The 26,839-nt window shown below is 41.0% G+C and overlaps 3 protein-coding genes across 10 annotated transcripts in view; 1 reads left to right on the top strand and 2 right to left on the bottom strand.

Moving 5' to 3' along the window:
• Positions 1 to 3,287: 3,287 nt before the first annotated feature.
• Positions 3,288 to 3,881, bottom strand: LOC136831098 (uncharacterized). Its single transcript, XM_067091050.1, has one exon. The coding sequence runs from the start codon at positions 3,879 to 3,881 to the stop codon at positions 3,288 to 3,290; it is 594 nt and encodes a 197-aa protein (XP_066947151.1).
• Positions 3,882 to 11,480: 7,599 nt separating this feature from the next.
• Positions 11,481 to 26,839, bottom strand: part of LOC136831413 (uncharacterized) — a 46,671-nt gene continuing 31,312 nt past the window's right edge. For 3 of the 8 annotated variants that reach the window (XM_067091814.1, XM_067091811.1, XM_067091813.1), the window contains exons 3-5: positions 14,859 to 15,030; positions 13,742 to 14,404; positions 11,481 to 12,276 (exon numbers count right to left, since the gene is read on the bottom strand). In XM_067091814.1, the coding sequence (XP_066947915.1) occupies positions 11,776 to 12,276; positions 13,742 to 14,143 (903 nt within the window). In that variant the 5' untranslated portion in view covers positions 14,144 to 14,404; positions 14,859 to 15,030 and the 3' untranslated portion in view covers positions 11,481 to 11,775. Of the gene's footprint in view, positions 12,277 to 13,741; positions 14,439 to 14,858; positions 15,031 to 17,265; positions 17,312 to 17,593; positions 18,215 to 26,839 lie in introns of those variants that run through there. The other 5 variants (XM_067091816.1, XM_067091812.1, XM_067091817.1 and 2 more) reach the window with 4 other exon arrangements.
• Positions 19,865 to 24,970, top strand: LOC136831411 (uncharacterized). Its single transcript, XM_067091808.1, has 3 exons — positions 19,865 to 20,350; positions 22,462 to 22,658; positions 22,819 to 24,970. The coding sequence occupies exons 1-3, from the start codon at positions 20,208 to 20,210 to the stop codon at positions 23,361 to 23,363; spliced, it is 885 nt and encodes a 294-aa protein (XP_066947909.1). The 5' UTR covers positions 19,865 to 20,207; the 3' UTR covers positions 23,364 to 24,970.

The following is a 26,839-nucleotide window of genomic DNA, read 5'->3' as shown; positions in this document are numbered from 1 at the left end:
AATGCTGGTCAATGATGATAATGAACAGGAGTATCCTTTCCCAGCTGGTCCAAAGAACATCTTAAGAGGCTAAGAAACCAGATAACATCAGCTCTTTAAGATTTACCTTTACAGTACTCCAGAATAAAAGGAAAAATGTCATCTCAAAATTGAAGGCATTAATAATAATAATCTTTTGGTAAAACAGAAAAAATCTTTTTCATTCACTTTTTCTTATGAAAACAATGAACAAGACTTAGTAACTTAGATGGTGAACTAACATTTTTAACCGTCAAATAAGTTATGTTTCACATGGTAGTTGAATCACAAAATTGTAACCAACTAGTATTTTACCATCATGGGCTGCCCTTGGGGCAGAAACCCATAATGACTTGACTGCTCAATGTAGAAAAAAAAATTTTCCACAGTACTGTACCAACAGCTCTAAGCCAAAAATGTTAACTAATCTTTTACTTATCAAACGTTACATAAGACTTTTCTTCTTTCTGGAAGAATTTTGTTCATACAAACCACTGCTTTACTAAGGTACCAGAAGGATAAGGGACCATCCGAAGTGAAACTGTCAAACATCTCTTACAGGCAATGTAACGATGAATTGGAGATGGAGCTGTAAGGTGTCAAAGAAACGAGCAGGTAAAGGTTACTGCTGATTTATTACAGATCCAGGCGGCTTATATTGCGGCCGACTGACGCCGGGCCGTGAGAGACAATGGAATTGACTGTGACCTGAGGTCGAAACAATAAACAATAATATGCAGTGAACAAGTACAAATTACAATACAAAACATACAGAGACACAATATAGATACAGTCTTGATGCCTGTGAATGAAGAAACATGTGATACACAATGTGTGACATTTGTATAAATACCATAAAGTAAAAATGATTAAAAATGCGTGACCTGGCACGTTTTAGGCGTGACTAATTTAGCTTGAAGAAAACGGGAAGTCACCAAAGAAAACAAGCTCAGCGGAGACTTAATTAATGGCGCCGCCGAAACACTATCCTGGCGCCGATGTGGTGACTTTACAAATTTTAAACCGTGACTAATTTACTTGAAGAAAACGGGAAGTCACCAAAGAAAACAAGCTCAGCGGAGACTTCAAACATAATCTTACAAACAATCCTGGCGATGAATTGGTGACTTTACAATACCAGCTAGTTAAATAGAGTATATTTCCATACATCCACAAGCAGAGGACAATTAAATGATGTACTGACTCTGAGCTGCTTATGAGTGACATCTTTGAGAGAGGTGATGATTAAGGACTATCAGGATGTCGTCTGTCCATACCTCATTTGTTATCTAACTTTCAAGTCAGTCTCTGATTATGTGTCACCCATCTCAGCCAGAAGCCTATCCTACTATTTTAGGCTGGTTGATTCAAATCTGTAAGGAAAATCATTATCTACAAGCTATTTGAGTTTGTGATGAAAGATAGTTTTCCCCCGGTATAATTTACATTATTGTATTTCTGGGAGCACTTTGTTTTAAAAAATGCAAACTATTGCTGTACTAAAGCAGCAATTGTCTTGGATAATGTGCCAGCCATCTCAGCCAGACTATCATGCTACTCTTAGACTGGTTGAGGAAAGTCACTGTCTTCAGGTGCAATTCCAGACAGTTCCACCGGATCCAGTTTCCCGAGCAAGAAGGATTTGCGGCAGGATTTGTGTTGGTAGCCCTGATGAGAAAGGTAAATGGAGGTGGGGTAGTCTTCATACAGATGGTGGCTGAGTGGTGGTGGATATACAAAGGTGTACTTATATTAGTAAACTATTAGTTCAGTTATTTTCCTTAATCCTCTGTCTGTTGGTTTGAATTCATTTCACCAGTGTTTTGTCATAAAGGCATCATTTAATTACCTTTTACAACTTTTAGTGTATTACACATAAAAAAATAAAAACTTTCCTTAAAGGGAAAAGATCTTATAGAGTATAGACAATGACCAAAAATGGGTTTCCTTTGAGAAATTACACAACACATACCTGTACAAAAACATGTGCAAGCTAACCTAGTTGGTAAGGCTTTTGGAATGTATTCCCTGTGTGAGATCAAAGAAGACAGAACTGGGTACTGATTGATTTACTGATTGATTTATTACCTGGGCATAAGGTATACATAGCAGCGTGCGGACGGAAACATGGTGCCCAACCCCAGGTCTCCGTGACCCGCATGCTGAGTGAGAGCAATTTGTGTTTGTCAACAGTCAATCAAATAACAATAACAAGAGGCATAATGTACATACAGTGATAAAATATATATTGACGAAAAGGCCAGGAAATTCTACATACAAATATATACATCAGAGTCTTGCTGCGTTGATAGATGCAATACATGATCGTAATTAATGGGCAAAGAAGACGTCTTTACAAGTACTTCCCCCCCCCCACCAAGACAATTATTATGAAGTAACGATTGGGGATCTGTTGAATGTTAATCACGGTATCTTCTTGGGAGCAGGAGCCGACCCCGCGTTCTTGGTATCTGCGGTTGTGGGGCGGTTCCGACTGCTGAGTCGTCCGGCGGTTTTACCAGGTGGATGACATCCTTAGTTTGGCCCTTGGGACATCCTTGGCCTCGTTTTGGGATGCCGACCTTGTGAGAGAGGTGCGAAATAATGAGCAGGAAGGCAAGTACTGCTAGTTTATTGATGAGGCGAGCCGCTTATAAAGTGGGACACGGACGTCTGTGTACTTTGCAGAGACCGCGGGTACAAAGATTTACAGGTGACCTGAGGTCAAAAACAGGACAGGTTCATACAGAAAACATAGTGATCAATAATGTCTGACACATAAATACTTCGTTACTTGTACATAAAGCATGATTATTTGGAAAGACAATAAATATACAATTTACAATTATGGTGATAAACATATGTTCTTGTCGACCCTAGGTCGATGTGAAGGCACCGCAGAAAATGGGATGTTCACTATAGAGAACGCGTTGAGCGGGGACCTTACAATACCCCCCCAACAAGATGGAGGCAACGTCTGATCAAAGCAGGTACCTGCTGGGGCGACGAAGGGGGCCTTGCTTTTTCAATGTCAACTGGAGAGGGTGGTTGCCTTCCTCGGCATCCTCTGGAGTGGTTTGTTGGGGTGCCTTCCTGTCTGGTTTCTTGGTTTTCTGGGGAAGCCCACGCCTCCTTACTGCGCCTGGGACTGTCCGAGGGGGTGCCACATCCTGGAGGGGACTTTGGGGTTCGCCTCCGTCGTCCTCCTCCAGGAATGCGGGTTTGAGACAATCTATAGATATCCAGTCTTCCCACCCGTGGATGGCTACTCAGAATGCCTTCTTGTTCCTTTCCAGTACAAGGAAAGGTCCTCTGTAGGGTCTAGTTAAGGGTGGGCGTACGGCGTCGTCCCTGACAAAGACGTGGGTGGTGGAGGATAACCCGGGGGGCGTGAAGGGGGATGTCCTGTTGGTGAATGTCCTTTGGCAGGGGGCAAATTTTCCAACCCTGTCACAGAGCCTCTGCATCCCTACATCATCCCTGTCCTCTGCGACAAGTTCCCCTTGGACTACCAGGGTCTCCCCATAGACTTTTTCTGCTGAGGAGGGGTCACCGTTGGCTCTGGGGGCAGTTCTCAACCTGAGGAGGACCCAGGGCAGCTGGTATTTCCAATTTTCAGAGGAGCAATGAGCCATGAGAGACGCCTTCAGAGACCTGTGGAACCTTTCCACCATTCCGTTGGCTGCAGGGTTGTAGGCGGTGGTGCTGTGGTGAGTGGTCCCCATTAGGCGTGCCAGGGCAGTCCACAGCTCGGACAGAAAAGCAGGTCCCCTGTCTGTTGTTATCTCATCTGGGACACCGAACCGGCTGATCCAGCTGGAGAGGCGGGCTCCTGCGCACACACTGGAGGTGGCTTCTTCCATGGGCGTAGCTTCGGGCCACCTGGTGGAGCAGTCGACGACTGTCAGAAGGTATCTGGCTGCTCCCGGATGTGGGAAGAGGACCCACCACGTCGACGTGGTTGTGCCCGAAGCGTCTCTGGCTGGGGAACGCGCCCACTCCAGATTCGGTGTGCCATCCTACTTTGCTGGCCTGACACTGCATACACTGCCTTGCCCAGGCCGTCGCATCCTTCCGTATGCCATGCCAGACAAACTGTTGTCCTTCCTGAGGGGTGGGATAGGCTGCGCATGATGTCGCAGACCAGCTGACCTCTGGAGGCGGGCACCAGGGGGCGGGGGCGCCCGGTGCTGACGTCGCTCAGTAATGTTGATCCTCCTGAGTCAAAGGGCACGTCCTTCCATTTCAGCAACATGACGGCTGTACGGTAGGCTGGGGTCTCAGGGTCAGAAGCCTGTTTGAGGGCGAGGTCCTCGTAGTCGATCCCAAGTTGTACTGAGTTGATCTTGATCCTCAAGAGGGCGTCAGCTACTGGGTTCTTCCTGCCGGGGAAATATTTGATGGTGCAGCTGAACTCCACGATGGCTGCGAGGTGCTGCTGCTGCCTAGAGGACCATGCGTCCCCCAACTTCATGAAGGAGTGCACCAGCGGCTGGTGGTCGGTCCAAATTGTGAAGGGCGTTCCCTCCAGGAGGAACTTGAAGTGCCGTACCTCCTGGTATGCTGCGAAGAGTTCCCAGTCAAAGGTGCTGTAGTGGGACTTAGTGGGGCTTAGCCTCCTGCTGAAGAAGGCGATGGGCTGAGGAGTCCCCCTGATGACTTGCTCCAGGACAGCTCCGCAGGTGACGTTGCTGGCGTCCGTCGTCAGCTGGAGGGGAGCACTGGGGTCCTGGTGGGCCAAAGATGTTGCTTTGGCGAGGGCGGCTTTCATCAGGAGGAAGGCCTTCTGCTGGTCGGGGCCCCACACTAAGGTCTTTGGACGTCCCTTGAGGACCTCCATCAGGGGGCCATGGTGTGAGCAATCCCCAGGATGAATCTTCTGTACTGGTTGACCATCCTGAGGAATTCTTGTACGGCCTTGATGGAGGTAGGGGTGGGGAACTTCTCGACGGCTTCGAGGACATTGGGAGGGCGCCCTCGAGGGATATCTCGTGGTCCAGGAATTCCACCTTCCCGATGCTGAAGGTGCACTTGTCGAACCTGATGGCAAGGCCACTTTCCTGCAGGCGCTGCAGGACCTTCCAGATGTGTCGCAGGTGCTCCTCCCAGGATCTGAAAAAGATTAGGATATCGTCAACGTAGCAGACACAGAAGTCTAGGTCCCCTAGGATGCTGTCCATCAACCTCTGAAAGGTCGCACCCGCATTCCTCAGGCCGAAGGTGGAGAAGGCGAAGACGTAGGACTCGAAGGGCGTGACGATGGCGGTTTTGGGGATGTCCTCTGGCACTACTGGTACCTGAAAATACGACTTGAAAAGATTCATTTTGGAGAATATTTTAGTGGTCGGGCTCGCAGGGCCTCCAGGTGCCGTCTGGTTTTTGCACCATGTGAAGGGGGGAGGCCCACGGGCTGAGAGCCTTTCTGCATATGCCCATCCTCTCCATCTCAGCGAAGGCCTTTTTGGCCTCCTGAGGGCTCTGTGGGGAAAGCCGTCGGAACTTTGTGTGCGTCAAGAGGCCATTCATCTTGATAGAGTGGTATATCCCGTGTTTGGCAGGAGCCCCAGGCATCTGGCGGAGCTCGGGTTTGAAGACCTCCGGGAATTCCTTCAGGAGGGAACCATACTGATGGGGCGCGACCGAACAGATGGCGGGCTCCCTGGGGCCTGGTGACAAGGGCAGGAACTGGCAGGGCTCGGTGTCCAGCAGGCGTTTGCGGCCGACATCGACTGCCAGTCCAAAGTGGGCGAGGAAGTCCGCCCCTAGGAGTGGGGTCAAGACGTCCACAATGATGAATTCCCAGCTGTACCTCCGGCCAAGGATGGAGATTGACAGGAGCTTGGTGCCATAAGAGAGGATGGGGGACCCGTTTGCAGCCACCAGGGAGGCAGTCAGGTCTGGCAGGTGCCTGCGGTCCTCTCCTGAAGGCGGAAACACTGAACGCATGGCTCCAGTGTCGACCAACATCATCCTGCCAGAGATAGTGTCGCAGACGTAGAAACCTAATGGTAAGGGCCCCTGGGTGTTTCTGCTGCTGCTGCTGCTGCCATGGCGGTCTGTGTGGTTGGCTGCTGCCTCCTCCGTTTTTTGAAGGGAAGGAAGGGCAGGGGGCTTCGCACTCCCGGGCAGCTCTCCCGAACCTCCGGTGGTAATAGTAAAGCCCCAGGCCCCTCCTCTTCTGCTGGTGGGACGGCCTTTTCCGCTCGACAGCGTTGACGGGCTCCATGGAGGGGTCCTCCAACAGGAGGCACTTGGAGGAGTGTGCAGGCGTGGCCGCCTGCTTGGCCACCTTCATGGAATCCATCAGCTGCTGCGCCACCATGATTAGGTCCTTGACTGGCAGGGTATATGCATCCGTGATCTGCCCACGGACCTCCGGCAATAGCTGCCGCAGGAAGATCTCCCTCGACAGGCTGATTTCCTTGCGCCTGCTGCTACTGTCAGTCTCAGGGAGGAGGTGGTCCTGGAGGGCATGCCATGCTTCCAAGAGGTTTCCCTCCTGCCAGCGGTTGAGGGCGAGGTCGAGGGTGCAGGCAGCTCTCTTGGAGACCGGCAGGGAGCAGGTCTCGACGAGAGTGGATTTTATTTCTTGGAAGGTGGCGGGGCCCGACGTCGTCATCAAACCATGGGGCAATCTTCTTGTATATCTCCTCCAGGAGGGCGTTGTTGGCAATGTCTGCCTTCAACACCTCGTCCGTCAGGCCTGCTACCCTGAACTGGCCCTCGACCTTGTAGGACCAGAACGCTGCATTTTCCCTGGTAAATGGCGGCAGCCTTATGTTAAGGGCCGTCTTTGGTTGGTTCGTTAGGGGGGTCATCGTGTGGGGCGCAGGTACCGGCGTGGAGGTGCGCTCGGGAGGGGGTTGCGAGAGGGAGGTGTCTGCCTCCGAGAGGTTCGCGGTAATTTGTACATGGTTGGGAATGTCTGCGTCCATGCTCTCACTTGGAGTGTGAGGGAATACTCGTGCCAGTACACGATGGGGAGCATGCCATGTGGGTCCGCTAATGACACTGGCGACCTGCCAATGAGGGTCAGTAAACACCCGAACGCTTTGTTAGAGCACCGTAGTTAGTCCGTTAGGGGCGTGGGTAAGGTTCATCAGGCCAAGACTTAGTCGCCGTTTGGGTCCATTAATGGCTTCTGGGAACCACTCTGGGGGTCACCACTGTGAGAGAGGTGCAAAATAATGAGCAGGAAGACAAGTACTGCTAGTTTACTGATGAAGCAAACCGCTTATAAAGTGGGATGCGGACATCTGTGTACTTCACAGTGACCGCGGGTACAAAGATTTACAGGTGACCTGAAGTCAAACTAATTCTCTACAAAATCAGGGCAGGTTCATACAGAAAACATAGTGATCAATAATGTCTGACACATAACAAATACTTCATTACTTGTACATAAAACATGATTATTTGGAAAGACAATAAATATACAATTTACAACTATGGTGATAAACATATGTTCTGGTCGACCCTAGGTCAGTGTGAAGGCACTGCAGAAAACAGGATGTTCACTATAGAGAACGCGTTGAGCGGGGACTTTACAACCTCTTCATCCAAGATCTTGTTTTGTGGAGGAATTCTGGGATGCCTGCCGGTTTCCTCCCGGGTTCCGCTGTCCATTAGGAAGGCTGGCTTTAACCTGTCGATGATATCCAGTCTTCCCGCCCATGGATGTTGACGAGGTAGGCCTTGGATGTTCTACTGATGACTTGGTATGGTCCTCTGTATGGTCTGGTCAAGGGTGGGTGGTGGGTGTCGTTCCTCATGAAGACGTGTGTACAGGTTTTCAGGCCTTCTGGACTGAAGATATGGGTCCTGTCCACGACAGTTTTCCGTCAGGGCGCGAACTTCTTTGCAATTTCTCTTAGTCTTGGAAGGGTGTATCTGGGTCGTCCGGCTCCGTGGGGAAGAATTCTCCAGGTATGGCCAATGCTTCGCCATAGACTTTTTCTGCGGGAGATTCCTCGCCGTTTGCCCTTGGTGTGGTGTGGAGACCTAACAGGACCCAGGGCAGCTGCACCTTCCAATTCCTGTCAGTACAATGTGCCATCAGAGCTGCTTTCAATGAACGGTGGGTCTTTTCCACCATACCGTTGGCCGCAGGGTTGTATGCCGTCGTACTGTGGAGTGTTGTCCCCATCTGGCATGCCAGGGAGACCCAGAGTTCCGACAAGAATGCCAGGCCCCTGTCTGTAGTTATATCGTCCGGCACACTGAAATGGCTTATCCAACTTGATAGTAGGGCTTCCGAACAGGCGCTTGTTGATGCTTCTACCATTGGGGTTGCTTCCAGCCATCTTGTGGAATGGTCTATGACTGTCAGGAGGTATCTGGCGTCCCCTGATTGAGGCAGAGGTCCTACGATGTCTACATGGATGTGCCCAAAACATCGTCGTGGTTGAGGGAAGTCTCTGATGCCTGATTCCGTGTACCTTGTGATCTTATTTGTCTGGCATGGTATCCAGTTCTTCGCCCATTCTCATAAGTTCCTCCTGATCCTGTGCCACACGAATTTCTCTGTCATCAGGCGCATTGTTGTTTGTCCTGATGGATGGAACAGCCAGTGGATGATGTCGAACACCTGCTTTCTTCGTGACGCGGATATCAGGGGCATGGGCAGCCTGTGCTGGTGTCGCAGAGAAGTATCGATCCGGATTCACCTATTGGCACGTCTTCCCACTTCAGTGAAGTAAGTGCCGTGCGGTAAGCTGCTAATTCCAGGTCTGCTGCTTGCTCCTTCACCAGGTCTTCGTAGTCTATGCCCAGGTGGACAGAGTTTATTTCAATCCTTGATAGGGTACTGATTGATTTATTACCTGGGCATAGGGTATACATAGCAGCGTGCAGACAGAAACGTGGTACCAAACCCCAGGTCTCCGTGACCCGCACGTTGAGTGAGAGCAATTTGTGTTTGTCAACAGTCAATCAAATAACAATAACAAGAGACATATTGTACATACAGTGATAAAATATATATTGGCGAAAAGGCCAGGAAATTCTACATACAAATATATACATCAGATTCTTGCTGCGTTGATAGATGCAATACATTATCGTAATTAATGGGTAAAGAAGACGCCTTACACCTCCGCTAACGAGGTCGGAACGAGGTTGTTTTCGCCTCATGGTTATTGGTATTGCTATCAGTACAGCACACGGTTTATATTTTTAAAATGACTTCAGTGAAATTCCCATGGTCAATATCTTATCGTTCAGGAAGAAATCCTAAGATAATGGTAGTGGCCCGGGTCAAGCTGAGTTTCAGGAAACCTTGAGGAATTGTCAACTCTAGATTCTACAGTTTATCTTCACTTTGTTCCACTTTGTTTGGTTTTATGTACAGCCTTCAACAGGGATGATTCCCTCTCTGGCGGGCCCTTGTACATTTTCAAAATAAGGTGCTTCTTATATATTGTAAATATCATTCAATGTTTTCTCGTCAGTATCGTAGCTCCTGCAGAATAGGAGGGTCTTTAGTTCCTTTTTAAATCTGCAGTCTTCTTTTATGCATTTCACTTCAGGCGGTATTTTGTTGTATAGTCTTAGTGCAGTATTCTTCATCTTGATATAAAAAATGGGCTTCGATCTAAATTATGACAGTAAAAAAAATAATTTTAAGTGATGCATCATAATTATTATACGGAGGCATTACGTGACTATATATGAAACATACCGTTAAAATGTTGTATAAAATTAATTTGTGTACATATATATAAATATATATATATATATATATATATATATATATATATATATATATATATATATATATATATATGTGTATATATATATGTGTGTGTGTGTGTGTGTGTGTGTGTGTGTGTGTGTGTGTAAAGTATTGCATTAATTTGAGAGTGTGTGTGAGAAAAAAAACATGTCATTGAGACAAATTAATGCTTGAAATTCTATCTGAACACTAATATCTGAATGACAGCAAGAATTAATGGTTGAAATTTATCTGCTATAATCATCTTAAAATATATATATATAACAATTTTTTCCCTAAAATAAGTATTGCATTAATTTGAGAGTTCTCAGGCCACAAAATAGCAACCCTCGGCTCATATATATATAGCTGAACCACCATATGATATAAAAAAACATGGTCATTGACGTTCTATACAATGCATATATATATATAGCATTTGTTGAGAATTCATGTAGACTTCATTCCGAACACTAATATCTGAATGACAGCAACGATAATAATAGTAATGGTAATAATAAAGAATGGTATGTATATATATATATATATATATATTTATATATATATATATATATATATATATATATATATATATATATATATATATATACATATATATATACATATATATATAGTGACTATATATATATATATATATATATATATATATATATATATATATATATATATATGATATATATATAGATAGAGATATATATATATATATATATATATATATATATATATATATATATATGTATATATATATATATATATATATATATATATATATATATATATATTAGAGAGAGAGAGAGAGAGAGAGAGAGAGAGAGAGAGAGAGAGAGAGAAGAGAGAGAGAGAGAGAGCAAACAAAGCTGAACACAGTAAATGATTTGTCGAAATGAGATTACAACATTTTTTAAAGTTCACGATATTTGGTAATTTAATAAACTGCATGCTCGAAGTAGGGTACGGCATAATTTAATGCCCATCTTAGACTAGGCATAATCCACTTGTATTCAGTTGATATGGAATCGGTCCCTTTATCTTGTAAGGTGGTAGGCAATAACTTAAGTGGCCACACACCCCTTCAGGCTACCCACTCAAATCCTGCCACAAACCCTTCTCGCCGCTCGGGAAACTGGACCCGGTGTAGGCAGGTCCACACGCCCCGTTTTGCACAACAATTTGTCTGCGCAGTCTTAAGACGGAATGAAAACCTTACAATTTTATTGCGTCTACACGGTACCATGATGTTTGCACGAGTTTCGCTCAGTTTTGTCAACATCGTCATGGAGGAGGTAGCCTACTCCTTCTGTCAATTTTGACGTGTTGTGTTGTGAAAAAAAAAGATTGGAACGTCTCAGAAGCACCCGGCGTTCAAAGTGGTCGCGAAAGTGACTTTTGAAAAGGCAAAATTTCTCCCATATTAAATTACTGCGTGAACTACGTGATGAGCCTAATGATTGGCGCAATTACTTGCGAATGGACATAGAAACATATACTTATTTATTGGAACTAGTGGCACCCCATATCATTAAAGAAAATACGTGTATGAGAACAACAATTTCACTACATGAAAGGCTAACAGCAACGTTACGATTTTTGGCAACTGGCAGATGTTACAAAGAGCTTGAATTCACAACAATCATCTCGAAACAAGCATTAAGTACAATTATTCCCGAAACATGTGAAGCTATCTACAAGGTGCTGAGGAATGAATATTTGAAGGTAAGTTATAATGCTATTGTCTAGAAATTTTTTTTTATTTTTACATGAACCTGAAAAGTAAATATAAGAGTTGCACAAAAGATAGACGAAATTTAATAAAATGACTTGCAAGTAGCTTAGATTGATTTAAATGTTGACACGTAGTTTGCAAGGGAAGAGTGGGTCACGTCTTGATGGGCGTCTGTTTGTCGATCTTGTTCACCTTCCTGTGGGCTGATGCTTTTAACTGGCATAATTTGCCCAGTTGTTGCATACCCTTGAGTGGGCAAATGCTGTTCAGGGACGTAGTTATGTTCTACAGGCTGCGGCTGCTACAAGATGGAGTGGTACTGTGCAACTGTTGATGGAAGAGTATGTGGCATTCTAAATTGTTGGGGCATATTCTGTTGACACCAGTTCCTTTCATTCACGAATCCAAAATTATCTTGTCGCTGGCTTGTGATATCAACAATTTTAAAGTTTCTCGTAAGCGCGCCCAACTCTGCTTCAAATAACACGTCGGAAATTAGTTTTTGAGCGATTGCATTTTGGGATCTAGCGACGCCTCGGAGTTTATTTGCCACATGCATTCCAAATACCATAAAAGCATCATCTGCCTGTAACGACTCCAGTCTCCTTCCTACCAGCCTCATAACTTCAGCTGTGTCATCTTCATTTGGAACTCCCTTTCTCTTACGAACTGAAGAGTTAGATCTTGAAGAATTACGTGACAATACCTTGCTACTATGGCCACTTGACTCTTCGGATATAGGAGTAGCAGTTGCTTCGCTGCGTTCACTGTCAGTAGCATCTTCATGAACATCCTCTTCCGCCTGGAAATAATAAATAATTTCATTAATACAATAATAGATGTGAAAATAGTAAATGTTTATTTGCATATAAAGTTGAGAAAAATAAATCAAAAACATTGGTCTACAAAAGATAGAGATTGCATTTATCAATTTCGATTTAGTTTTCGAGTTTTTAACTGATTTCTTAACTTGGTCGAAGTTTTAGATTTTTACACAAAAAAAGCTGAATAACTCAACAACTATATCGAAATTTAATAATGTAATTTTTACCAGTTGTATAGCAATGTCTGTTGATTCCTATGGCGATAAATGCCAAAATCGAAATAGTTATAATTTATTTAATTATGAGCTCGACACCTGATATATATAAATAACTTTTTCTATGTATCAAATAAAATAAATTTCACGTACAGTAGTCTTTTACAATTATGTTATCCATACGAGTGTAAAATTTAAGATATAATAAAAAAAATATTTTCTTTGCTTTCAAATCATTTCTTTTCTTTTGAGTTTCCCATGACTGAAGAGGAGTGGCTGGAAGTTGCAACTCAGTTTGAAAGAATGTGGCAGTTCCCTCATTGCTTAGGAAGCATTGATGGGAAACATATTAGGATTGTGCCACCTAAAGGAAGCGGATCATACTTTTTTAATTATAAGAAAACCCACAGTGTTGTACTTATGGCAATAGCAAATGCCAATTGCGAATTTTTGTACTGTGATACAGGCACAAATGGTAGGATCTCCGATGGAGGAGTAATAAATAACACTAAATTTTATGAAAAACTAACTAAGAACGAGTTAAGAATTCCTAAGCCCCGGTCCATTGAAAATTCAAACACAGTTTTACGATATGTTTTTGTAGGTGATGAAGCCTTTGCTATGCGTCCAGAACTTCTTAAACCATATCGACGAGATACATTAACAAGGGAACGAAGAATTTTCAATTACCGGCTATCTAGGGCGAGGCGTGTCGTTGAAAACACGTTCGGAATATTGGCTTCGCGATTTCGTATTTTTCACACAAGTATTAATTTGAAGATGGACAACGTGGATACTGTAGTTCTGACGTGTTGCGCCTTACACAACTTTTTGCGCAGAAGCAGCCCCCAAATCTACACCCCTCATGAAAGTATGGATCGGGAAAATATTTCTGAAGGTACTGTCGAAGTAGGAGAGAGATGTGACCCAGAATTAATACACGACCTACAGCGTGGAACAAGAGGACAGATTTTGAGCAATGCTATCGTTGTGAGAGACCAATTCAAAGATTACTTTAATAATGAGGGGGGCTGTTACTTGGCAAGATACATTTATAAATTAAAATGTAAATATATATATATATATATATATATATATATATATATATATATATATATATATATATATATATATATATATATATATATATATATATACCAGTAATGTTTCACTCAGAAAAAGAGGTGGTAAATAAATTGATCATATAAATGAAATGTTTTTTTCTTACCTGTTCTGGTGGTTCGTCCACTGCAGTCTCTTGAATTTCATCCATGGTGTTTCTAGAGTGCCTTGAGGTTTCATGATCATTTAGAAAATGTAACAAGTCGAAATACCAAAGAGATGGCTTGTAGATTTCCTCTTCTCCAGCGCCAGATCGATTCGAATCATTAACTTTAGCCAATTCTTTGCGGTAAACACTTCTCAAAGAATTTATGTTTTTTACCACCATGTCTCTGTTGGCATTTTTATCAATTTCTTTGAATTTTTCCATTAAGCTTTCATAAGCCTTCCCCTTTTTATCCCGGTCACTATAATCCTTTGATTTGACACGCCAAATGCATGGGAAACTTTCGTACAATGCAATAAATTCTGTGAGGAACTCTCGAGAACATTGCCTAAGGTCTGCCATTGTCGCTTGTTGAATTAAAACTGAGGCACAAAATGAAACGAAAGACGGTGCTATCGTCTACACGTACCGACTTGTCTGCACAGTTCAAGGATATCTATGCTCTCCTAGCTCAGTCATCGCTGCAACTGTACCGTCTTGCGCTGGAGTCAAAACTGCGCTGTTTTCCTGTCCACACGCAACGTTTTATCTGCAACGTCTTGAACTGCGCAGACAAATTGTTGTGCAAAACGGAGCGTGTGGACCTGCCTTAACTCTCCGGGACTGTAAATTCGAGTCTGTGTTGAAAGATAGCCTCCTAAATATACCATTAATATTACTGCACACTTGTACATTTTTAGTGTATATGAACTATGGATGCAAGTAATGAACATTCATGGAATATTATGAAGTAAGCAAATTTTGTATGATACATGTCAGTCAAGATTTTCACTTATTATTCATGGCAAATTATTATTTATTGCCATTGATAATTATTTTCATCATGATGCAAGTCTATAGAAACTAATCAATCAATATCCTGAGTTAATAAAAACAAGATTAATCTATCCAAGAAAGATGCCAAAGACATGAAAAGGTACAGCTAGTTGAGAAGGACCTTGTTGGATGAGTAGTGGTACTTGTTAGCCTTCAAAAAAAACTTTTGCAGAAAGATTGAATAGGCCTACACAAGAGGAATGTAAGTAATATCATTTAACCAGACTGAGCTAAAACTTACCGTTAAATCACCATGTATATTGCTAATGCAAACTCCTTTCTTAGTGGAGCCACTGTTTCAATTTCTTGCAGTGGAAGTTTGACTTCATATCATCCCTCTTAAGCCAACTCGGATGATAGTACAGGTAGTTACTCCATGAGGGATTCACCGAGGCCATCACCATGTAATGGATCTGAAGAGACAGAATAAAGAAAGGCATAAGCTTCCTGCCCATATCGCATCTGCTACATAGCATCAACTTCCCGAACCGGTTGGTCTGGCCATAGAATAATAATAATAATAATAATAATAATAATAATAATAATAATAATAATAATAATAATAATAATAATAATAGTTTCAGGATGAAGAATAGTTTCCTTTAAACATTTTGAGACCCAAAGCAACCACTTGAGGTTCCTGCAACATTGTGAATGAATGAATGAATGATTTTGAGTTATCTGTCACCGTGACAACTGGGTCATTGACGCCGATATCAATTAAAAGAACAACGTAACTGATATAAAAACAATAAAAAGATAAAAGAAAATTAATTGAATATTATATTTTTGGGAGAAGACCAGAGTAGATAATATATCTAAAAATGCCACTGGCATCACACACCTCATCCTCTCCAATGATCTTGGCAAGGATGAACCTGCCATCCCGACCAAGAGCCTCAGAGAGGTAACGGCTTCTAATATCCCCAAGACTGGGGCACTCAACCAGTAAGTGCCTCACAGTCAAGGGGACCAGACAATCCTCGCAAAAAGGTTGATTCTCCCTGCTCATCAAAAAGCTGTGTTAGGCGAGTATGCCCAATCCTTAAGCGGCAAAGAGTCGTCTCCCATCTTCTAGGAATACTGCCATACTTCCAAGGAAATATAACATCTGTAATTTCTTTCATTTTATTTTCTCCTATACTATTCCAATGCTCTTAACACAAATCTTAACACAAATTGATAATAAATTTTTTAACGCTTGAGAAGAAATTATATAAAAGTGGACACCTCCTTGGAAGTAAATCTAGAGCTGCTGCTTTGGCAAATCTGTCAGCTTCTTCATTTCTATGCACACCAGCACGTGCTGGAACCCAACAAAAACTAATTTGTGTCCCTTTGTATAATAATAGGTGCACCCATTGCTGAATTTTTAAAACCAAGGGGTTAGTCGAGTTAAAAACATTAAGTGCCTGTAATGCACTCTCAGAGTCGCTAAAAATTGTAAAATTTGTTTCATCGATAATTACTATTTTTTTTAATAGCATTTAAAATCCCAAGCAACTCTGCCGTAAAAATAGATGTTAAAACAGGAAGTGCACCTTGGGTGCAAAACTTATTACTAAAACTCCAAATCCAACGCCAGCTCTGGATTTGGAGCCATCTGTGAATACATAAGTTGAATCCTTATGAAAACTCACTGTGTTCCATAAATATGGAACGGATTTCTATATCTGTCATATTTTTCTTAAAAACATACAAATATTTACAAAATGAAATTTCCGTTAATTTCCATGGCGGGGTTACTGACATTTTACAAGGAAGCACCTCATTTCTACTAATATCAGTAGTGCCAAGTAACTCTAAGTCGATACGCGTAAGGTTGTGGACATTTAGGATGCATCTCATAGTGCCTAAAATGTCTTTCGCTCGTTATAATTTGAAAGGCTAGAGAACTGGGAAGTCTCTGCATCCTACACCAGTAGCGAAGGATGGATGACTGACGGTGGAGTTGTAAAGGCAACTCCTCAGTATCAACCAACAGGCTTGATACTGGCGAGGTCTTGAAAGCACCAGTAGCCAGTCTAATGCATGCATGATGTATTGAGTCAAGCATTTTCAACCTGCTGGGGGTTGCAGAAGAGTATACTTCACACCAATATAACAATTTCGATAAAATCAGGGCTTTATACAACCTTAAAAGTATTTGACGGTCTGCACCCCAAGACATGTGAGCTAAAATTTTAAGAATGTTTAAAATCTTCTGACGCTTTGTCTTTAACATCTTTAGATGAGACACCCATGTTAACCTACGATCAAAAAATTAAACCAAGGAATTTGGTTTCCTCTACACAGGGAATTCTTTTCTTTGGTATTATATATATATATATATATATATATATATATATATATATATATATATATATATATATATATATATATATATATATATATATATATATATATATATATATATATATATATTATGTTTCCTGGTGCAGGGGTTCTTATGACTCCACATTTATTACTTTACTCGAAAATGGCCTTGCAAGATACCCAGGACATATAAAACACAAACAAAAAAAGGAGTACACGGAGCAGAGGGCTCCTTCTCAAAGGGAAGTGCATGAAACACGTGGATATAAAAATAGTTATATTTTACAGCACACAAGATCAAAGGAAAATTAACTGAAAACACGTTAAATTACTGCTGCAGAATTCCTCCCGAAGGGGGTGGAGCTTGGGAATGCCAGGAACACGGACCAGGATAATTCTGCTACAGGAGTCTTTCTGAAACGATATTAGGACCCACGTTACACATCTAATGCTGGAATTTGGGAATGAATTACTCGGGGTGCACTGAAGGCGCCAAGGACTCCCTGAGGCGTTACTTGTGACTCAGAGGAAAGAAGCTGTGAACACATGGGCCGGGCTTGAACCAAGAAACATCAGGGAATACAAAGTTATAGGCCCAGAAGGTAATAAATGCCAAAGGGCGAAGTTATCGTGACTAGCAACTCATTTTGGGTACTTTACCACATTTGTAGGGGTGTAAGGCTGACGACGTCTTCTGCCAGGGACCACGTGTGGGAGCGTCGACAAAGGGCCTCCCTCTCCAAGGTATTGCTTCAAGTCGTAGATTGGTGCGGAAGAGGGCGCCCGTGGGATGATGAAAAGGCCGCCGTTGAGTATCAGCTCGCGTTTGGAGACTTGCAATCCCCACTTGCAGTCTTCTAAGGCCACGTGGATCGGGGCACGGAGCAAAAAGGGCGGCAAGACTGTCCACGTGGCGGCGAGCCGAACGGAGGGCAGGGGGGCAAGACCTGCAGAAGCGTGACTTCTCCGCTTAAACTAGCGACCGGTGTGAGAGAGAACTGTCCTCGCCCTGACCTTTTATTGCTTCTGGACAGGGGTGGGGGCGATGTCCTGACCCAGGGCACGCTGCTATCTCAAAGAAAATGGCATTACTTTTCCTGTACCAAAGAAAACGGTGCAAAGCCAGATTACTTGTCCCCCAATGATTATATCTCTGAGCCCTTATACCCCGGACTTTCACTGGTTCAAACTAACCCAAACCAGTATCCACTACTTCTCACTGGTTTCAAATAGACAGAGGCCTATCTATCGGCCGAGCAAAGCAGAAAGGAGGGTGCTTTTCATAGCGTATTTTGGGGCTAATCTTTTACAATATATATATATATATATATATATATATATATATATATATATATATATATATATATATATATATATATATATATATATATATATATATATATATATATATATATATATATATATATATATATATATATATATATATATATATATATATATATATATATATATATATATATATATATATATATATATATATATATATATATATATATATATATACATATATATATATATATATAATATATATATATATATATATATATATATATATGGGTCTGATGAAGCCCAAGAATACAGAAAAAGTGGACAACAACTGTTTTGCTGGTCGAAAATTTAAACCTATTTAATGATATTATTTACCGTAAGCTGGAGCTTTCTTTCAATAACAGAAATCTTTGATCCTGCCAATGATATAGAAAGATCATCAACGAAAAGTGTGTGTAATACACCATAAGGAATATGAGGAGATATACCATTGATAGCAAGTGCAAATAGGGTAACACTAAGAACGCTACCTTGCGGGACCCCTTCTTCTTGGAATTTACTTTCTGATAGAGTTGGTCAGAGTATTACCAACTAACTTGAAAGCGTCGAAGTGTTAGAAAGGCCTTGATAAACAATGGCAGTTCGCCTCTAAGTCCTGATTGATGGGTGGTTTTAACGATTGCGTATCTCCATGCTGTGTCATAAGCCTTTTCAGGGTCAAAGAATATAGTAACATGATGCTTCTTTGATGCAAACGATTCACATGCAGATGACTCTAGATGAATCAAGACATCAGTAGTAGAATGCATTTTTCTAAATCCACACTGTGCAGGTGATAAAGTACTGTTTTTTCTAATACCAAAACATGCCTTGCATTGACCATTTTTTCCATAATCTTACAAAGACAAGATGTCAAGGCAATTGGGTGGTAGCTTGCAGATAAAAATTTGTCCTTTCCCGGTTTTAAAAAGGCTAAAATTGAAGCTAGTTCCCAAATTGATGGGAAACTGTGATCACGCTAAATTCTGTTGATACTGCTAATTAAGAAAAGCTTAGCGTCCTTACATACATGCTTTATCATTGCACATGGAACCTTATCAGGGCTTGGGGCTGTATCTGTACATGTTGACAAGGCAGAATTGAATTCTCTCTCAGTAAATGGAACATTGCAGGGTTCTTTATTGGCTGAAAAATCAAGTGGCTTTTGTTCTTTCCTGGAACGATATTGCTATCCGGGAAGCGTATTTACAATCTGTATACGCAGTCGTGAGCATACCCGCCAGCAGCCAATCAGATACCAGATCACATAGCCAATCAGATTCGAGCAATGACGTCATCGACCGTATATTTCAATTACCTATATTTTATCCTATATTAGACAACTGTGTGTGAGCAGCAATAACCCATATGAGAAATATTGTTCAAATATTAACCCTCTTATGTATTTGTGTCCATAAATGAGACTAAAATTGTGCGCATTAAGTTAAATTAAGATATGGAGCGAACAGTGACGTCATCGACGAAGAAGAATGTAAACAACAGATTTCTAAACGCCTGCTAGAAAATTCCAGCAATGACGTCCTCGACCGTATATTTCAATTACCTATATTCTATCCTATATTAGACAACTGTGTGTGAGCAGCAATAACCCATCTGAGAAATATTGTTCAAAATTAGCCCACTGGTGTATTTGTATGCATTAAAAAGCCCCAAATAATAAATAAAAAAATATGCACGCAAAGAGTGACGTCATCGTCTTCTTAAAAGTCCGCAGAAGAAGAATCCTCATTCCACCGCGTTGTTGATATTCTTTTGGGCGCCGCCACGCTACGAACGTATTTACAATCGGTGCCGTTTCACGTTGCTTCAAAATGCCCTCCAATCTAAATTTTACTGAAGAAGGTTTCTCTAACATAGTAATACGAAATGAAAAGAATATTGTACAATTGAGAACTAATGCATTTGATGATGATGAAGCGCTGAGATGGAAAGAGGTTTTACTGCACGCAATAGTACAACTTTCAATGCTGCAAGATTATATCATGGTGTAAGATACCGCTTTCACGAAAAGTTCATCTGCCTGCATGGTGACAGTCGGCATAAAGGAGTTAAAAAAACTTATACTGGGTAAGTTAAGTCAATTGAAGCTTTTAAGTTAAGTTTAATAGCCTATAGCTATGCTGCCAAACAGGGCCAATTGTGATGCAACCATTGCTATTTCATATGCCTTGACTAAGTCATTTCGCTTCATGCCATAGTAGCAGCTAGGGAGAGAACATAAGAGGGTAATTGTTTAGGAGCGGTTACAGTTTCGTATGCTGTGGGTTTCGTCTGCCGATATCCAGGCGAGACCCACCACCAGGTGGCAGTGGGTACCGGCTAGAGAATCGGCGGACGGATACAAAAAGATGGCGACGCAACCGGACGAAACCGACCTAACCGAACCTAGGACGGCGTGCCCTTACCTGGCCGGGGGGGCTTCGCCCCCCTGGACCCCCCCAGCGACCTAGGTCGCCACCGAAACTAACGAAACCGACCTAACCCAACATAGGACGGCGTGCCCTTACCTGGCCGGGGGTTTTCTGCCCCGGACCCCAGAAGGGCCGTGAAAATAGTAAATATATAACTTTTCGAAATAGCACGTACCTCATTCGAAGTCGGAATCGGCGACATTAGACCGCATTTTGGCGGGTGTTGAAAAGGCTTTATTTAAGGGATATGCACGTTTAATTAATTCGAGGAAAGCTTTAAAGGGGCAAGGGACGACGCTGCCTTCGTCACACTTGCCACAAGTCCCGCTGAAATCGTCAAGTAGGCCACTTTTCATTAGGTAAACCAGCAATGAACGCTCTTCGTGACACAAAACGCCTAAATCCATAAGGGTCACTAGATTCTTAGCCCCAAATTCCACATGGGTCGGATACGACACGGAAGACATGAAAGTAGCCATGTTAGCAACTCTTGAACCCGGGAGAGACTGAGGAAGGTTATGGGCATTTGGTCGTTGGTCGCCAGCTGTTTGGGTGGAACTACTTACCTTGGCGGAGGGATCTCGGCACCGGCAGAATGAGTTAGCGGCCCAGCATACTGAAACTGTGAATTTGTTCTTTGCAATATTAGGGCCACAATCCAATGACCATTTGTTTACATAATACCTGCTCGCAAGGTGGTAATGCACAAATGAGCCTTCTTGCCATTAAAATTCACACAAAGTAGTTCCATACTACTACTGTACAAATAAAAGCCCTCCTCTATTTGCCTTGAAGAAACTCCTCAAATGGGGGTTTCGTCAACATAAGAAGTGGTCTAAAATAGTGCAAATATGAAGAAAACATTCCAGTTATAAAATTGGGAAAACAATGTGTGTGTATTATATAGAATCACCTTTTATTCTTTTGTGTGAGTAGTAATGTGGATTTTTATTGCAAAACTGGTGCTTTTGCTCGGAAACGCAACGCAATAAGCGACGTCACAAATTACAACAAATCAGATGCTTCCTTTTATATACATAGTAAGCTGGTTGACATCAAACTTTTTAGGAAATAGGTGTGGCCACCATTGGGTTTAACTTTCATAGTGGGTGGTTCGACTAATTTTGCCTAAGTTGGGCCGACTTGCTTGCATTAAGGAAATTTTTGTTAGGTTAGGCCACTGTGCTATACTTCTAGGAAGGTTAGGTGCGGTTTTAAGGTTTTCATTGCAAAACAAATATTGTTACTACTAATTTTAAAACTGGAATGTTATCTTTTCGCATTTACACTGTTTCCACTCTTTGTCTTGAAGCTGATCTTTGTCTACGCGCTGATTGGCTATGCGATCTAGTGCGTGATTGGCTACTGGCGGTATGCTTTCGCGACTCTGTATACACCATTGATGGTTTAACTTCCATAGTGGGTGGTTGACTAATTTTGCCTAAGTTGGACCGACTTGCTTGCATTAAGGAAATTTTTGTTAGGTTAGGCCACTGTTCTATACTTCTGGGAAGGTTAGGTGCGGTTTTAAGGTTTTCATTGCAAAACAAATATTGTTACTACCAATTTTAAAACTGGTATGTTATCCATGTTCCAAGCTGCAAGGTTGTCAGTGATAAAAGGTGTTCACGACTGTGTATACAGACGACTGTGTATACAGATTGTAAAAACGCATTCAGTTTCACGCGAATTTGCGTGGTTTGGTAGTTATATTAATTTACATGACTTGTATGCATTTATGCTATATAACATTGCAATGACTTCTAGGTGCAGCGTGAAGATGGATATCAAGATTAAATTAATCACCAAAAATACCATCAGAATTGATAAGGATGTGAGGACACATCCATGTACCATCACAATTGAAGGTACCCACAACCACCCCACTAAAGCACCAAGTGCTCTACAGGAACTCAGGATTCCAACAGCCACAACTGACACCTTCTTCAAATACTTTGATTTGGGTAAGACTTTAAGAACAAATAATTTGCTGTTGTATTTAAGAACCGTTTAAATAAGTAAATAGGCCTACAGCATTTATTGTCATCTTGTTTCTTGTGTTGTATCCATATCCTTGCCTGCATATTATTGTTACTGTATTTTTATTATTTATTTATTTTTCAGGTATGACTGTGCCACAGGCTATAAGGTTTCACCGGGAGAAACTAAACTTTAACCTCTCAGATCTTGCAAATGCTGCTGTAAATCCAAAGCCCAGATCTGTGTATTATATGAGAGAGAAATGGCTAAAAAACAATTATGGAACACTAGGGGGGAGAGATAATAAAAAGTTTGAAGAAAGCACCGATAGTGATGATGACGACTGCAAGACAAGTAATCCCAAGAGGCGATCAAAACAAATCATGGAAAAATTAGACATTCTTACAGAAACAGTAAAACATAGTGCTGCTCTGTATGGGGATGAGCTGACCGTTGGAGATATAGAGAAGCTAACTAACAGGTTTCGTAATGTTGTACCTCAAATCAGCTACACAGTCTTTTCCAATGCACTGGGCGGCTTTGCCATGCGTAGGAAGGGGAAAATACCTGGCCAACCAACATCAATTGCTAGACGCCAGCAAGGAATGCCAAGAGGAGCTGCGCCTATCACAAAAAGGCAGAAAGAGGAAAGGGAACCTGATTCACAAAACACTGAAAAGACAGCGTAATCTTTCCCTTAACATTTCCCAAAATGTAATGAATGCCAAGAGTCATGGTAGTGACCATTAGATTTAATTTATAGGAGCACAATATATTATAATGTTGAAATTTGTTAATAAATATTGCTGGCAGTATAAAATTTTGGGAGATGTAAGCTTTGTGAACAGGATAATGGGTTTACTACCAATAACAAAGTATAACCTTGTGGTTACTTGTATTCACTTTTTGAGGGTTGCAAGGCTGTGCCTACATTTATCAGTTATATTGCAAATGATGCAAAATAAGTTTACTCTGTAGGCAGTGTTGGGCATTGTGCATAAGGCACAACAGGTTGTACTTTTGCTGGCTGCGTCTGATAAACTGCCCTAATGATTTAATTATATACTACAGTACTACAGTTTCTTAAAGTTTTGTCTTTTAAAATTTATTTTATTTTTTCTGGTACAGTATATTAGAACCATGAATTTTGGTTGTATTTCATTAAGTTGTGGTTCTTGTATCACGAAGAGGTCAAATACAGTAGTTAACAACATTCAGTTAGGAAATGTCTTTCTTGCCGTTACACAGCCATATTTAAAGTGTTACTGGTAGTGTTGCAATGATCAAAATATTGTAATTAACTTATCTTTTATGCTTAATTTCTAAACTCCAGCACTATGCATAAGCCATACTTGCGTGACACTGAAAAAACTTTCATGAATGTTGCTTATATCATTCTCTGTGATTTATATATTTACAAGTAAACTACAAATGCCTTTTGGAATTTTATAATTTGAAGTGTGGGATAATTCTAACTTTCAATTATTTGATTTCTTATGAGTCATTCATGTTTAAAAAGATTTTCCGTTAGTACCTCATGCAGTAAATGTCCTATATTTTTGTAACAAATTTACTGACATAAATTTTATTTCTAATGATAACAGAAGTCAAACGCGTAGTCATACATATCTATAAAATTATCTGTGCTTCATGTAGTTCATACCCTATGTTGTGCGTGTAACAAATTTATATAATTTTTGTTAGGAAGTGTGGTTTATTTTGTGGTACAGGTATTTTACCATATACAGTACTGCACTGTATCATTGGTTCTTTTTTTTTTTTTTGTCATCACTGCCTGCTGTAACATTTTCAGAGAATTGTTTACTGAACTGCTAGTTCAAAATACCCTTAAAATGTGCTGTAAATTCATTATTGTTCTAAAATTCCCACTAATTAGGCAGTTACATTATCCTCAGTCTTTTAAAAACTTACTGAAAACTTCAAGTTAGCTGTCCTATTTGATTTTCATTTTGTATTGCTTCTCATGCTAAATCCTGTAATTTTTATTTGAAAGTTTTTGGCTGCTTATGTCTAGTTTTGAAATGTTATTTCAGAATATTTCGGATCTGTTAGAACAGAATATATCATAAATAATAATTTGCTGCATTGTATTGTTAAAAGAATTAAATACAATGTTTATGAACAGTAATTAGTCATTATTTATCATATTACAGTAATTTTATATTAAAATGTTAGTTATTGCGGTTAGCTTAGGTTATGTTAGTCCATTATGGTTATACTGTACTGATTATAGAGAATAAAAAAGTAACGTGGAGAAATAAATATATTAATTTAACTCCTGTCATTCATTTGTTGAATCCTTTAAAGCGTATGATAATATAGTTGAGTATTTAATTCATATACATTTATACAATTAACGGCTGCGTAAGTCAAATACTGTATGTCTGCATAGAACACTGACCTGTAAAGCGATTCTCAGGTCAGTATCTACAGCATATACAGTACAGTAACAAAAGTAGCCGACTACCTTCGATGCCAGTTCATGGACAGAATGCTTTTTCCCATGGTGAACCCACATTATTGAGTCTAATAGATTGAAAGATTTAAAAAAAATATTTGTATTAATCATAATGGCAAATTTGTTTCGTGCTCACATTGTGGTATTCCTTTAAAATATTAGTTAGCTGATATGCTAGCAAAATAAGGTGCCAATAAGGATGAAGTAGATCTGATTGAACCCAGTGGTATTGAAAATTACTAAAATTTTAGTTAAGAAGAAAAAGGCAAGCTGGCAACGATAAAAATGAAGCTATTATAGACAATGGTAATGAAGGTATGTCTTATGATAGTGTTATGACAAATACATAATGGCGATTAAGTCAATGCCAGTAGATAAGATTATTATAATGTAATATGGTTATAAATAGTGCTTGCAATATAAAAACTTGGGTTATAATGTAATTTGGTTATAAATAGAGCTTGCAATATAAAAACTTGGGTGATGGTTGTTTCGTGTAAGCTTTGTGGACCAGAATAATGGGCTACTTTCCGCCATTACGCGTTACGGCGTATTTTTATGAAATAGAATTTTCTTTCTAGCAGGCGTTTAGAAATCTGTTGTTTACATTCTTCTTCGTCGATGACGTCACTGTTCGCTCCATATCTTAATTTTAGTCTCCTTTATGGACACAAATACATAAGAGGGTTATTATTTGAACAATATTTCTCATATGGGTTATTGCTGCTCACACACAGTTGTCTAATATAGGATAAAATATAGGTAATTGAAATATACGGTCGATGACGTCATTGCTCGAATCTGATTGGCTATGTGATCTGGTATCTGATTGGCTGCTGGCGGGTATGCTCTAACATTCAGCGGGTCTTCCAATCATTTTTTCATAATAATTGCCTTGTGGGTGGGAGTACTTGTAAAGACGTTTTCTTTACCCATTAATTACGATCATGTATCGTATATATCGAAGCAGCAAGAATCTTATGTATTTATTTGTAACTAGAATTTCCTGGCCTTTTCGGCAATATATATTTTATCACTGCATGTACAGTATGTCTCTTGTTATTGTTATTTGATTGACTTGTTAACAAACACAAATTGCTCTCACCTACCGTGCGGGTCACGGCGACCGGGAGGTATTCTAACTTTAATATGCTATCTTTTTCTCTTGGCCAGTCACGTTAGGCACTACCGATATTTTTTATTTCTTTCTTTGCATTCTTTAGCAGATCGTACTTTTTAATATGCTCCATTTTTTTCCCTTCGTTGTTGAATTTTACGAGTACTGGTCTGGGTTTGGATCTGGCATCTCAGAATTTTGTTTGTTGTGGACGCGTTGCCTACCTAACTCTTTCCCTAACCTTACCAGATTGCATCTGCTCAGTTGAAACGCTGTTGGGTACATGCTCTGTAACCGCACATCCCTTTTCAAGGGTGGTATTCTTCAGTTCTGTGTGGAGCGTTCTTTGCTTTTTATTTCCTTTTACATCCCATATATTTCCCCTTTCCTCTCCATGATAGCATTAAACGACAAGCTTCCAAAAACTTTTTCTGCAAAAATCTTATTGCGTATTTCCCCATTTATCTTCTGTTCTTGATGTCAAACAGCAAAATATTTGTTCTGGCTCTAGTCCATATTGTTATGCCATAGTACTGTCACACTCCCTGCTGAATAACGCTAGCTTTTGT

Source organism: Macrobrachium rosenbergii, chromosome 48, assembly GCF_040412425.1.
Source record: "Macrobrachium rosenbergii isolate ZJJX-2024 chromosome 48, ASM4041242v1, whole genome shotgun sequence".
NCBI lineage: Eukaryota > Metazoa > Arthropoda > Malacostraca > Decapoda > Palaemonidae > Macrobrachium > Macrobrachium rosenbergii.
The sequence above is the reverse complement of the archived record's forward strand: the minus strand, read 5'-3'. Positions and strand labels throughout refer to the sequence as shown.

Coding starts and splice junctions, on each gene's coding strand:
- LOC136831098 (XM_067091050.1), bottom strand. CDS start 3,881: ATGGAAGAAGCCACCTCCAGTGTGTGCGCAGGAGCCCGCCTCTCCAGC.
- LOC136831411 (XM_067091808.1), top strand. CDS start 20,208: ATGGAAAGAGGTTTTACTGCACGCAATAGTACAACTTTCAATGCTGCA. Junction 20,351..22,461: donor GTTAAAAAAACTTATACTGG/GTAAGTTAAGTC, acceptor AATGACTTCTAG/GTGCAGCGTGAAGATGGATA. Junction 22,659..22,818: donor CTTCAAATACTTTGATTTGG/GTAAGACTTTAA, acceptor TTTATTTTTCAG/GTATGACTGTGCCACAGGCT.